The sequence below is a fragment of the Megalops cyprinoides genome, chromosome 13 (assembly GCF_013368585.1).
Source record: "Megalops cyprinoides isolate fMegCyp1 chromosome 13, fMegCyp1.pri, whole genome shotgun sequence".
In the NCBI taxonomy this organism is placed as follows: Eukaryota; Metazoa; Chordata; class Actinopteri; order Elopiformes; family Megalopidae; genus Megalops; species Megalops cyprinoides.
In genome coordinates, this window is record NC_050595.1 from 2,052,501 (window position 1) to 2,063,568 (window position 11,068).

Genomic DNA, 11,068 nt, shown 5'->3' on the forward strand with positions numbered 1-11,068 from the left:
AGCTCCCTGCCGCTCTGAGCTCCCTGTCGCTCCGAGCTCCCTGCCTCTCCGAGCTCGCTGCCTCTCTGAACTCGCTGCCGCTCCGAGCTCCCTGCCGCTCTGAGCTCCCTGCCGCTCTGAGCTCCCTGTCGCTCCGAGCTCCCTGCCTCTCCGAGCTCCCTGTCGCTCCGAGCTCCCTGCCTCTCCGAGCTCGCTGCCTCTCTGAACTCGCTGCCGCTCCGAGCTCCCTGCCGCTCTGAGCTCTCTGCCGCTCTGAGATCACCACATTCAGCAAACAAACACAAAAGCAGCTGGCAAGACAATGCAGCAGAAACTGATGCATTAGAATCAGCGCCAGAGATGACAGCTGTTATTATACTGTGTCTTCTCCAGCTTTCCTCACAGATTGCTCTCCTGACAACAGGAGAAAGAGAGTGGGGCATGGAGAGAAGGAGAGAGAGGGAGAGAGAGAGAGAGAGAGAGAGAGGGAGGGAGGGGGCAGGAGGAGAGGGAGAGGAGGTGAGGGATAGCGGATAGGGAGAGGGAAAGAGAGGGGGATTGGGAGAAAGAAAAAGGAGAGAGAGAGGCGTGTGGAAAGAGGAAGAGAGAGACGTATTGGAGGAGAAAAAGCAGCATGGAGACTCAGACAGAAGGATGGGCAGAGAAAAAGAAACAGAAGAAGAGAACAGGGACTTGCTACAGTTTGACTCCGTTCTGTTCACCGTCCCTCGTTCCTTGTACATTCTTCCGTACGCCTGAATGCTTTTGCAACACAAGCTTTTTTCCATTGGAATTTAGAAGAGGGGGAGAGTGCTGGGGGAGGCTGGCCTTGCAGGTGTGACGATGCTGGGGCACAGAGTCTGGTGGGAGGGACAGGTACAGCCTCAGATCAATACTGCCATTCATTCAGTGCATTAGTGTGCCTGGACCATTCCAGAAAGGAACAAGCCAATTACAGCACACATACTTTACACAGACACACACACACGCACGCACGCACGCACACACACACACACACAGAGTCATAAAATTATGTTTTGATAGAGAAGGAGGAGCAGTCTGCCTCTCCCCCCTCTGTCTCTCCCTGCCTCTCTTTTCTTCTCCTCTGTAATATGAAATGAGTGCAGAATTGCTCTGCAGGGCGTTGGGGGGGGGGGGGGGGCAGCAGACGGATCGTTTCCATCGAACACTGCTGAGGTTAAACTAGCGTGAGAATCAAATCAGTCATCTGTAGTGTTCCATTCCGAGACTCATCCACATTCAGAACCATCAATAATGGATGAAGATAGGGGCCCCCCCTACGGCCCCCCCTCCCCACCCACTGGGTCCCCCGAGGCCCCCCCCTACAGCCCCCCCCACTCCGTGGCTGCAGTCATTTCCTATATCACTGACAGATGATGTAAGGTTTCTCCTTCCAAGTGAATCGACACATTTAATCCAACAATAATGTGCAGTACATAATTGATAGCTTCATATTCGTTCACATAATTTTAATGAATTTCAGTGTGCTGTGCACAATTTATAGCTTTCAGAACATGTTCATATAATTTTACCGCTTGTGAATATACTGGTGATGTCTGCAATTTATGGCTCATATGATTTTCATAGTAAGCATATAATTTTAGTACATGGTAATGTACTGTATATAATTTATAGCTTCAACTGCATGTTCACATAATTTTAGTATTTTAATGAGGAGGCAGGGGGTGGTGGTGGCATTAGGGCTGGGGTCAAAGGTCAGCAGTCTCTTTAATGACATCACAATATGACATGGTCTCAGCACAGAAGTACCTCTGGAGAGGGCAGGGAGGGCCCTCCCTACACCCCCTGCACCCTAGAACCACATGCCAATTTAAACTGTTGTATTTCATGTGAGTTCAATAACCAACAGTGTGAGGGTGAAGCTGCCTGAAGCTGAATCGACCCCAAATTCAACACATCCCCCAATTCACCAATGACTAATTCAGATACACACTGAGATGCATGTAAACCTTTGGGCATCTGACCAATCAGATCGCATGTTACTGAGGTGTGACTTCTGGAGGATTAGTATGTGGCAGGTTGCGGGCGGTAGTTAGGGAACATTTGCTCTGAAAGCTGACAAGCCTATTACACTTCAATCTGCCAGAAAGAAAAGACAAGAATAGGATGCAGGAGAGAACAGCAGTCAGTGGGAGTGATGTCATCAAAGCAAGACCCACAGAGACTTTTTTTCCTCTAATAACAGCAAATGACAAATAAACTTCAATCTGAGCTATGTGGCAAACAGCCACATTTTTTCCAAACACTGCAACTAAATTGCAAGAACCATAGCAACAGAATCACCTCAGAAACGACAAAGAGACAGAGCACCTCAAAGAGTGTGAAACTGGGTCACGGTGGAAAGGGAGGCTTTCCGATTTACAAAAGGTTGGTATGTCGGTGCAGAGGAAGGGTACTCTCCACACAACAGCTGTGAGGACCCTGTGTGTCAGATATATGGGTGACCCAGTTTGTTCTCATTTAAGAAAGGGGAACAGACCCCAGTGACCTGTGACATCATCAAAGTGCAAAACTCAGAACCACGAATAAACAACCAAATCCAACCCAAATCGAAGTGATCATTTTTTTTTCTCCCTTGCCTTGAAATTACCCTTTTAAATACCGTTAACATTAATTTGAGCCATCAAACAGACTTAAGTCAGATCTATTAGCTTTGGTTTTTGCCATCTTGAATCAAAGCTTTTGTTTAATTTTATGCTAATCGCCATTAATTACAGCAGGTTGACGTTTGGATGAAAGCAGCGTTTGTAGACGAACTAATTTAGTCAAAGCAAATCCAGGTCTAATCCAGTAGTTTGTGAATTGCGTGTTTATCATTTAAGTGCTGGGATTATTTCTCAGGTCATTAATCCCAAAGTGCGTAAATTCATAAAAGTGTGGAGGAAGGGAATTAAAAACAGTAAGGCTCAGCATTAATGATGTTACTCTGCCCAGCGCTCTCCGCGTCAGAGGGCCCTGAACAGGAGGCGACGGCTGCACTCAGAGAATTAAAAAGTGATTTAAAAGCAGCTCCCCATTCTTCACGGGAGCTGGCGTTCCAATCTCAACCACGCTGCAGTTTTTTATTCCTCACAGAATTAGAGCCTGAAACAGCCACTGCACCTCCGCAGAAACGAGAGGCTACCCCTCACCCGCCCAAAAAACACCACAAACCACCACCCAAGCCACACCCTCAACCACAACACCTAACTGTCGGGCTTAACACTCACACTGAACGCTATTATCATACTATTATAGAGAGGACCTCCCCACTGACCGTGGCTCCAAACAATAGCTTGATCCGCATGGCAGAGAAACCTCAGTGGTGTTGGCGTCACAGCGATGTGCGTACACTACAGCATGCAGAGGCAGCCTGCGTCAAACAGAGAGCTTTTGAAACCCAGTTTCATTTTTCTGCATCCAATTCTACGGACATCACAACCATTTCCTTGCTTCCTTTTTAGAGACACGCAAATGTTTCGGAGGCAGCGCTGAGGTCTCTTACCACTGACCACGCGCCGTGCCTCGACTGCTTGCCTCCGATTGGTCGGTGAGTGATGGCAGTTTAACGGATACTGCTGGCAGACGCACGTCCGTGGAGGATCCCACCTGTGCTGACATGTGCATTTTATAAACCGGCTTCCTGTTTTGACACACGGCCAAGGACAGCAGTGGACACGCTCGATTAGCTGCTAAGTCATTCATCTTTCAGCCTGGAGGTCTGCATGACACTATTGTCTGCCGCAAAGTAAGTCATTATTGATTGGCTGAAATGCAGGCGAAGTCATAAAGCTTGCTAGGAAAAACTGAAATATCTCAAATGCAGAGCCGGGTTAGTGGTTGCAGAGGCTGACCGACGTGGCTGTAGCCTTAGCATTTGTGCGTCAAATTTAGGACCCTCTTCTGATGTTTGTAACCTGTATGGAACTGAGGCAGTCAGATGACCATTAAGCAGAGACTCCCTAAGCTGTAACTAAGGGTACTCCACATGAGCCAGGTGAGGCAAACCATCAGCTAATACTTCTACAAATAACTGCCCTTAATACCTGTGTAATAACACTGCGCGTAGCTACGGAGCGCACTGTAAATATAGGACTTGTGAAACAAGAATTTCAACTGAACACGAGGACTGATTTCGAGGGAGTCACATTTGAAACCATGGCTGCTGTGTATTTGCAGTGTAGTTACAGTGTTATTACATGACAATTACATTTGACTGAAACTTGTATCAAAGGCAGAGAGGTGTGTCACCCCTGTGTCTTTGCCTCGTTAAGAATGGATGGTGTTTGACTCTGCTAGTGTGAAGGAGGGAAGAGAGTAATCAAACATTCTGAAAAAAGCACCTCACCTTTGAACCAGACAGTCACACACTTCAAAAAGAAAAAAAAATAGCAGCAAATGACGACAGACTGGGACCTGGTAGAGAAACCAGTGCAGAGAGGTGTGGGGTACAGTAGGCAGGTACTTAAAGGCAGGTAGTTAACTGTAAAGATGTGACTATTACACAAATGCACATCTGTGATTTGACTGGTCCATGGTGGCCATTCAGATTTTTCCCCATTATGTTTTGGATGTAATTGGACAACCACAACCAAAGTATAAAAAACCTTTCTCGAGTCAATAGACGCAATACCTTCGCAGTGAATGTCATTAGAATTGTCAGTCCAGTCCAATGCTGTCACTAATCTATTTCTCATGGTTTAAAGTGAGCATAAAATGAATGCTACTCTTTACTTGAATGTAGTGTTGAAATGCTCCCTGATAATTATTGCCCTTTGTTCCAATTAATTCTAAATTCAAAAACACATGATTTGATTGGCTCACAGCCGCCACTGTTTCAATGTTAACGTTTACTTTGTGATCATTTCATCATGCAGATGAATGAGGAGGAATTGGGAGGACCGTGTGTGCACATTTCCCGTGCCTTCTGACCTACAATACTGCGCACGGTTTTCCAAAAGAAGTGAAATAAAAATGTTTAAAAAAGAAATCAATATTATAACCGTATCGTGTGATTTGTTAATGGCATATTGATTTTATGAACACTTTCCGTAGTCCCTCACTCCCTCGGTAAGTTTTATGCATTTCCAAAAAACCATCTGTTTAGAATGACAGGGAGAGTAAAGAAAAAGCAATTGGGTCCCTCGCGACACCCCCGCTCCCCCACCCCCGCCAAAAACATTGCATATATTCAGGCTGGGTGAGCCCTAAATTGCTGATGCTAAGAATTTTTCAGCTTTCGCTGTTTGCCAACAGAAAGATTGACTGAGCCTCGCCTCGCCGCGCGGTCCATTTAAACAGGTCGGAAGACGAAGAGCGGACCGCTCTGTATCCATATTGCGCAGGGCTATGATCTATGATGTTTTAATTCAATTAGAGAAATATTTCACCTCCCACTGAAAATTCATACTCACTGAGAAAATGCATTAAAAGTTGGCTTCAGACAATAGATGACTAGCTGAACTCATATTTTACTGCACGCTCTTTTCCCCCACGGAAAATATGCCCTCGCGGATGTGCTTTAATATTACCCTGTCCGCGTGTTTGCCTTTTCCCTGTCTTAGTTCGTCTTCTTCTGCAAAACGATTATTACAAATATACGCATCATTGGCTACTGCATATTTCTATAGTTGTTTAAATAATTGTTCCTGGAAGTATGTTTGGCAGAGAATGCTTTTAAAGGCAATAGAATGTAACTGTAAAGGAATTTACTTTCGAGCCATTTTTTAAATTTCAGCACAACAAATCAAACGGCAGAGTGACATAGGCCTATAGACTATTTGAAAATGAAAAAAACGTGATGAATGTATAGCAATGTATGTATTGCAAACATCACAGCTGTTGTAACTACACTGAATGTGGAAAGAAATGGTTTCTTAATCGGGCAGGTAGGTGAGCATGGGGCAAACTCTAACCTGAAGACTTATTTTGCCACCGATTGATATGTGGGTCGGAAATGGAACACAGTCAGTTCGGTCAGAGATACCTGCGCGCTCAGGTGTGTCTCTGGGGAACAGAGTGCCCATCATCCGCTCTCAATCACGCAGGCACATGCGGTGTGATCTACAGCAATGTAACCTTTACGCGTGCCGTTTCCTCCGGAGCTTTTACTCAATAATTCCCCAAAGTTTCAAAATACCGCTGCGGTATTTGGGTCTGGAATTGATCTACTTTAATTTCACTCTCACCTCTTTATTTTTCCCCCCAAAAGCGGGATCTCTCGAGACAAGAGCGGAAGATATAGATAATTATCGCGCACCAATAAAGACTGAGGCAACTCTCTGACCTATTAAACCAATACTGCTGAGACCTCGCTTCAGAAGCCTACAGCACAACATAATTGCCAAACGCGCTGAAAAAGCAAGGGTCCCTGATAAATTATTAAAAGTAGGATGAATACATATATTAGATATGCTGCTGCTTGTTTCGTGGTTTTAAATGGACGCATAGTACAATATTACAATATAGCTGACAAACGCGCGCAGGAGTCTCCGCGGCCGGCGCCCTCCGCTCCTCCGTCAGCCATGCGATCGTCTTCACGGCCGCATGGACCGATCGTTCGGACCGATTCCTGTAAGAGCGCGGTCCGCAGCCGTCAATGGCGAAATTATCTCTGGTGTTTTGCACCAGTTTTGGAGCGCGCCCGAAATTTGACTCGATGTAAAACGCTCACCCTTACGCTACTTTCCTACTATATCTGCGATTCTGGATTCTTCCTCTTTTAGAAGCAATGAATAAGCAACAATGGACTAAGTATATATTAGTTTGTATTACTTTTCAGTCATGCAGTATTTCAACAACAGTTTAGCCTTGTCAATAATGAGGTATATGTCGTCTTTCGACTTTACAACATATTCTTAACAGGTGCGCAAAAACTGTCTTTCGTCAAAACTTTGCGTCCTTAATTATTCATTTCTCAAAGAGGACCCGTTTATCTATGCGCGCGGCACGCCGTACTGCGGTGCAATTCTTTCTAAATCATCATATCGCTCGTTGTGCACTCGCACATCACCGTCCGTATAAACACTTTCATGTCTGCAATTCACTACAGGTAACCAGCTATGCAGTACCTACATCCAAGATCACGGATATGCCCTTCCGCGGCTCCGGAGCGAAAAACTGCTCCTGGGCTACTGCCGCCTCCTCCTTCACGTACTCCCGGGAAGAGATGCTCTTGTTGTCGCTCATCTTGGTGACTATCCAGCGGACGAGCCCGTCTATTCCACCCGGCTGGGCGCCGCTGTTTCCGGACTGTGCAGCCGTCGCTGTCTCGCTGTCCCGAGCTCCTGCTTTGGGTTGTTCTTTGCTGTCCTGAGCCCGGAGTTTGGATTGTTCTTTGTGGAGGAGTTTGTGGACGCCGTCCCTGCAGTAGCGCGCTGCTTGCTCGCACATCCTTTTGCCACAGAGCGTTCATGCTGGGCGCTATGGGGGCATCCCCTCCCTCCTTGCTTACATCATCACCTCGCTCACACCCCAAAACACACCTCTCGCATTCCGCACCCTTTTAAACTCGAGGACCGGCTGATAAGTGATCTGTTCGCTTCAGTATTCACAGAGGAGACTGTGATATTAAAGTATTAATACCAACAATATCAGCTCAAAAACAAAAAATTCTAACAGCATGCATTTGCCCAATCCAGATTTATATGCCTAACCTTGTTGGGTAGATTTGTTCTAAACTATACATGTAATTACTTAAAATGGAATTATCACAGTTTTGTTTGTACTGTTTAGTTATTTTTAGTACATTTAGGTTCTTCGTGCAGTAATAGTTTTGTATTAATCTGAATTAAATATCTTAATATTGTTAATGCAATATATAAGAAACTGTGCTACTCTGTTGATGTAAAAATCAAAATAAGGCGGATTATGTTGGACACGTTTATTTATTCATCGGTAAACACTCTTATCCAGAGTGAATATTATATGTAAATATGTAAAGATGCGCGATGCCTCAGCGCCGGTAGGTGTTCACCCCGCTGGTCTTACCCTCCGGAAGCGCTGCTGTCACCAGCAGCCTCGCGACCCCGTAAATCGCCGCAGCTGCCTCGCGCTGCCTCGCGCTGCCTCGGGATGAAAAGAACGCGCGCGGCTTCATGAAAAGGGGCGCGCGGGGCTTTTTATCGAGCGCGAGGACGAAAAAAAGGGAGCACTTGTTTGATGTGGAGCTGGTTGTCACTTTTAAATGTGTCTCATTACTGCCCCGGGCTGCGATGTATGAACGCCAGAGGTGACATTTAAGTTGAAAAGCTTTCCCGAACCTGCCCTTTCACAATGGTGATTAACTTACAGCAGCCAAAACGCACCGAGTTTAATTGGATCAGGAACGAGCCTCCCATAGTTACACAGTGGTATTGCGAGGTGTTTACCGTCTGCTCCGATGGATAAGTACCAATTAAAGGTCATGAAATTCTGCTTCTTTAAGGGAGTAGTCTCCAGTCACGGCCCTGGAGATTTGTCACCCGGTTTGTTTTCCATACCACCCGCGTTTTTTGAGGAGTGGGGTCACTGACATCATTAATCACTGACATTTAGAACCGCCACTTGTTTAAAATGAGGGCGATTGACATCTGACTGGTGTTCGCATCATTGTGAAAGTGCTCTTGCTGTCGTGAAACGACGAAAGTTCAAATATATATATAATTCCAACACATGAACTGGGAGGGGCTTTGAACAGTCAAGAAAGGAACCTGCAGAGCATCGCTTTTTGTACATGAATAACACAGTTTAGGGGAAAAAAAGGGCCGTTCTGACGGGCCACGATTTCCGCGTTGCTCAGTGCCGAAATCAGAGCCGAAAATGAGTATGTGAAAAGGGGGCGGGTACCCTGCAGCGTGTTACCGGCATGGAACTTTTTCGGTTGCTGTGCGACGCCCAGAAACAGAACATGGACGAACTCGATGCCGAGTTAATTAAAGCTCGTTAGCTATTTGGCAAAACACAAATTATTGAAATCAATTAAGCTCCCCATTCACGCACATTTTACACATCTTTTCTTACTAATTTTGAAACAGGTTCAGGTCTTAAAATCCTACTCCCTCTTTTGGCATCTGTATTGTTTTCCATTTATTATTTCTTCCAAAGTGCATTTCTGGCAGAAATGCCAAAGTGCTATTCTCTGATTTAATGGTGACACTTTGCTGGTGACAGCTTGCTTGCTGGCTTCATTTCAAAATGAAATTCAGGCCGAAAACAGTTATTAACATTGCTCTTCGTTTTTCCAGCATTTTACTTCTCAGGTCAGTAAATAAATAAAGAGGAGCTAGCTTGTCAGAAATTCTAGTCCTAGTCAGCCTCCATGGCTGGCTAGATCTAACCACAGAATTCCAGACTAAAAAATTTAAAAAGTCTGCTAACCTAGTCAGTCAGATTCCAACACTTATGATGTAACAAGTCAACACATTCTAATGTATCTTACAGGCATTGCTATTCCCTGTTAAAAAGTTGTGTGAGTTTGATGGCTATTCATAAATTAAGCATGGCTACTATTTACCTCCTTATTACATTTGACCTGTCACAGGAGTTTTGTGGTGGCAGTGTTCTTCATACCATGTTCGAACGCTAAAGCAAGCAGCTAGCAGACGTATGACATTTAAATGCCAGCTAACATTACATTCATCATAAGCGATGTTATTTTGGTTCACAGTTCTGGGCGGTCTGGGAAGCTGCCGATTTTCGCCTCCCTCGTGTGGAAATCAATCAGCGTTTCAGCCACTCTCCCGTGACCGGGTCTCAGGTGGCCGCTAACCACGGCGGGGAAAACGAAGCGTGTCGTCCTAACCCCGCAGGGGTGGCACTGCCAGCCTCCCTCTGCCCTGCGTCTCCCGCTGAAATCTCAAACCCAAACTCACGCACTGTGTGAGCACTCCCTGCTGCCGTACCCACGGCAAAGGCAGGTCACTCACCTGGTGTGGGTTACAGAACCATACCTGGCACCTGAACCCATGCCTGACCGAACTAAAACCCACAGAGCACATGAGCTGGAGGTTCTGTGCAACACACAGTGGCAGAAAAGAATCTCTCAAATCTCAGGCTCAGACCAGAGCCATGACACTCATCCATAGAACCTGCAATGCACCCTGGGTAATATGTCTCAAACCCATCTTGGTCCTGGTGACTGATAAAGGGAGATGCTGAGTTTGCGCACTTTTGAGAGGCAGAGGAGGTGGCATGGCTTAGACTAATTTTGACGGGTGTCCTGGTGTTGCCAGCTCAGACCGCAATCTTCAACTGCTTCAGCACAATTTAAAGCTCACTAGATAGAAAGATAAATGACTATGGATGAAAGGACAGTGTGCAAGCCACACTGAGCACAACGCAAATTCCCCTCCATAGGAGGCAAAGCCCTGTGAATAATTGAATGTGTTGCGATAGTTGTGCCTCAGAGATGTGAGCTACACTATCTCCTGTGATGGAGCCATTACGGTTCTCTCCTGACAGAAACTGGTTTGACATCTAAAGGAGCTGCCTTTGCCTCACAGAGTATCAGTCCATCACCCCCTATTGTAACTGCAAGGCTGAGAGCTGATTAATTATTGATAAAGCTCCAAAGCTTTCCTGACTTATTCACACAGACATCCCTGTGTGCCTGTGTGTGTGTGTGCGTGTGTGTGCATGCTTACGTATGTGTGTGTGCGTGCGTGTGTGTGGGTGTTTGGGTGTGAGCATGCATGTGCATGAGTGTGTGTGTGTGTGTGCGTGCGTGTGTGTGTGTGTCTGTGTGCACGTGTGTGTGTGTGTGGGTGTTTGTGTGTGAGTATGTGTGTGTATGTGAACGTGCATGTATATCGTGTGTGTGTGTAAATGCGTGCGTGTGTGTGTGTGGGTGTTTGTGTGTGAGTATGTGTGTGTGTGTGTGTGTGTGCATGTGAAAAAGAGAAAGACAAACTCCCGGTGTGTGTGCGTGTGTATTTGTATGTATATGTATAGATGTGTAGGTACCTGTGTACGTGTGTGTCCGTGTATAGATGTGTAGGTACCTGTGTACGTGTGTGTCCGTGTATAGATGTGTAGTAGTAAGCAAAGCAAAATGAACTTTTTTAAGATTAACACTTTTGCAATAAACGAC

General features: G+C 45.8%; 1 protein-coding gene across 1 annotated transcript in view; it reads right to left on the reverse strand.

The window, feature by feature from the left end:
- necab2 (N-terminal EF-hand calcium binding protein 2) overlaps positions 1-7,410 on the reverse strand; it is an 83,289-nt gene extending 75,879 nt beyond the window's left edge. Inside the window, exon 1 of the mRNA XM_036544182.1 lies at positions 7,075-7,410. Within this exon, the coding sequence (XP_036400075.1) occupies positions 7,075-7,392 (318 nt within the window). The 5' untranslated portion in view covers positions 7,393-7,410. The remainder of the gene's footprint in view (positions 1-7,074) is intronic.
- Positions 7,411-11,068: the final 3,658 nt, after the last annotated feature.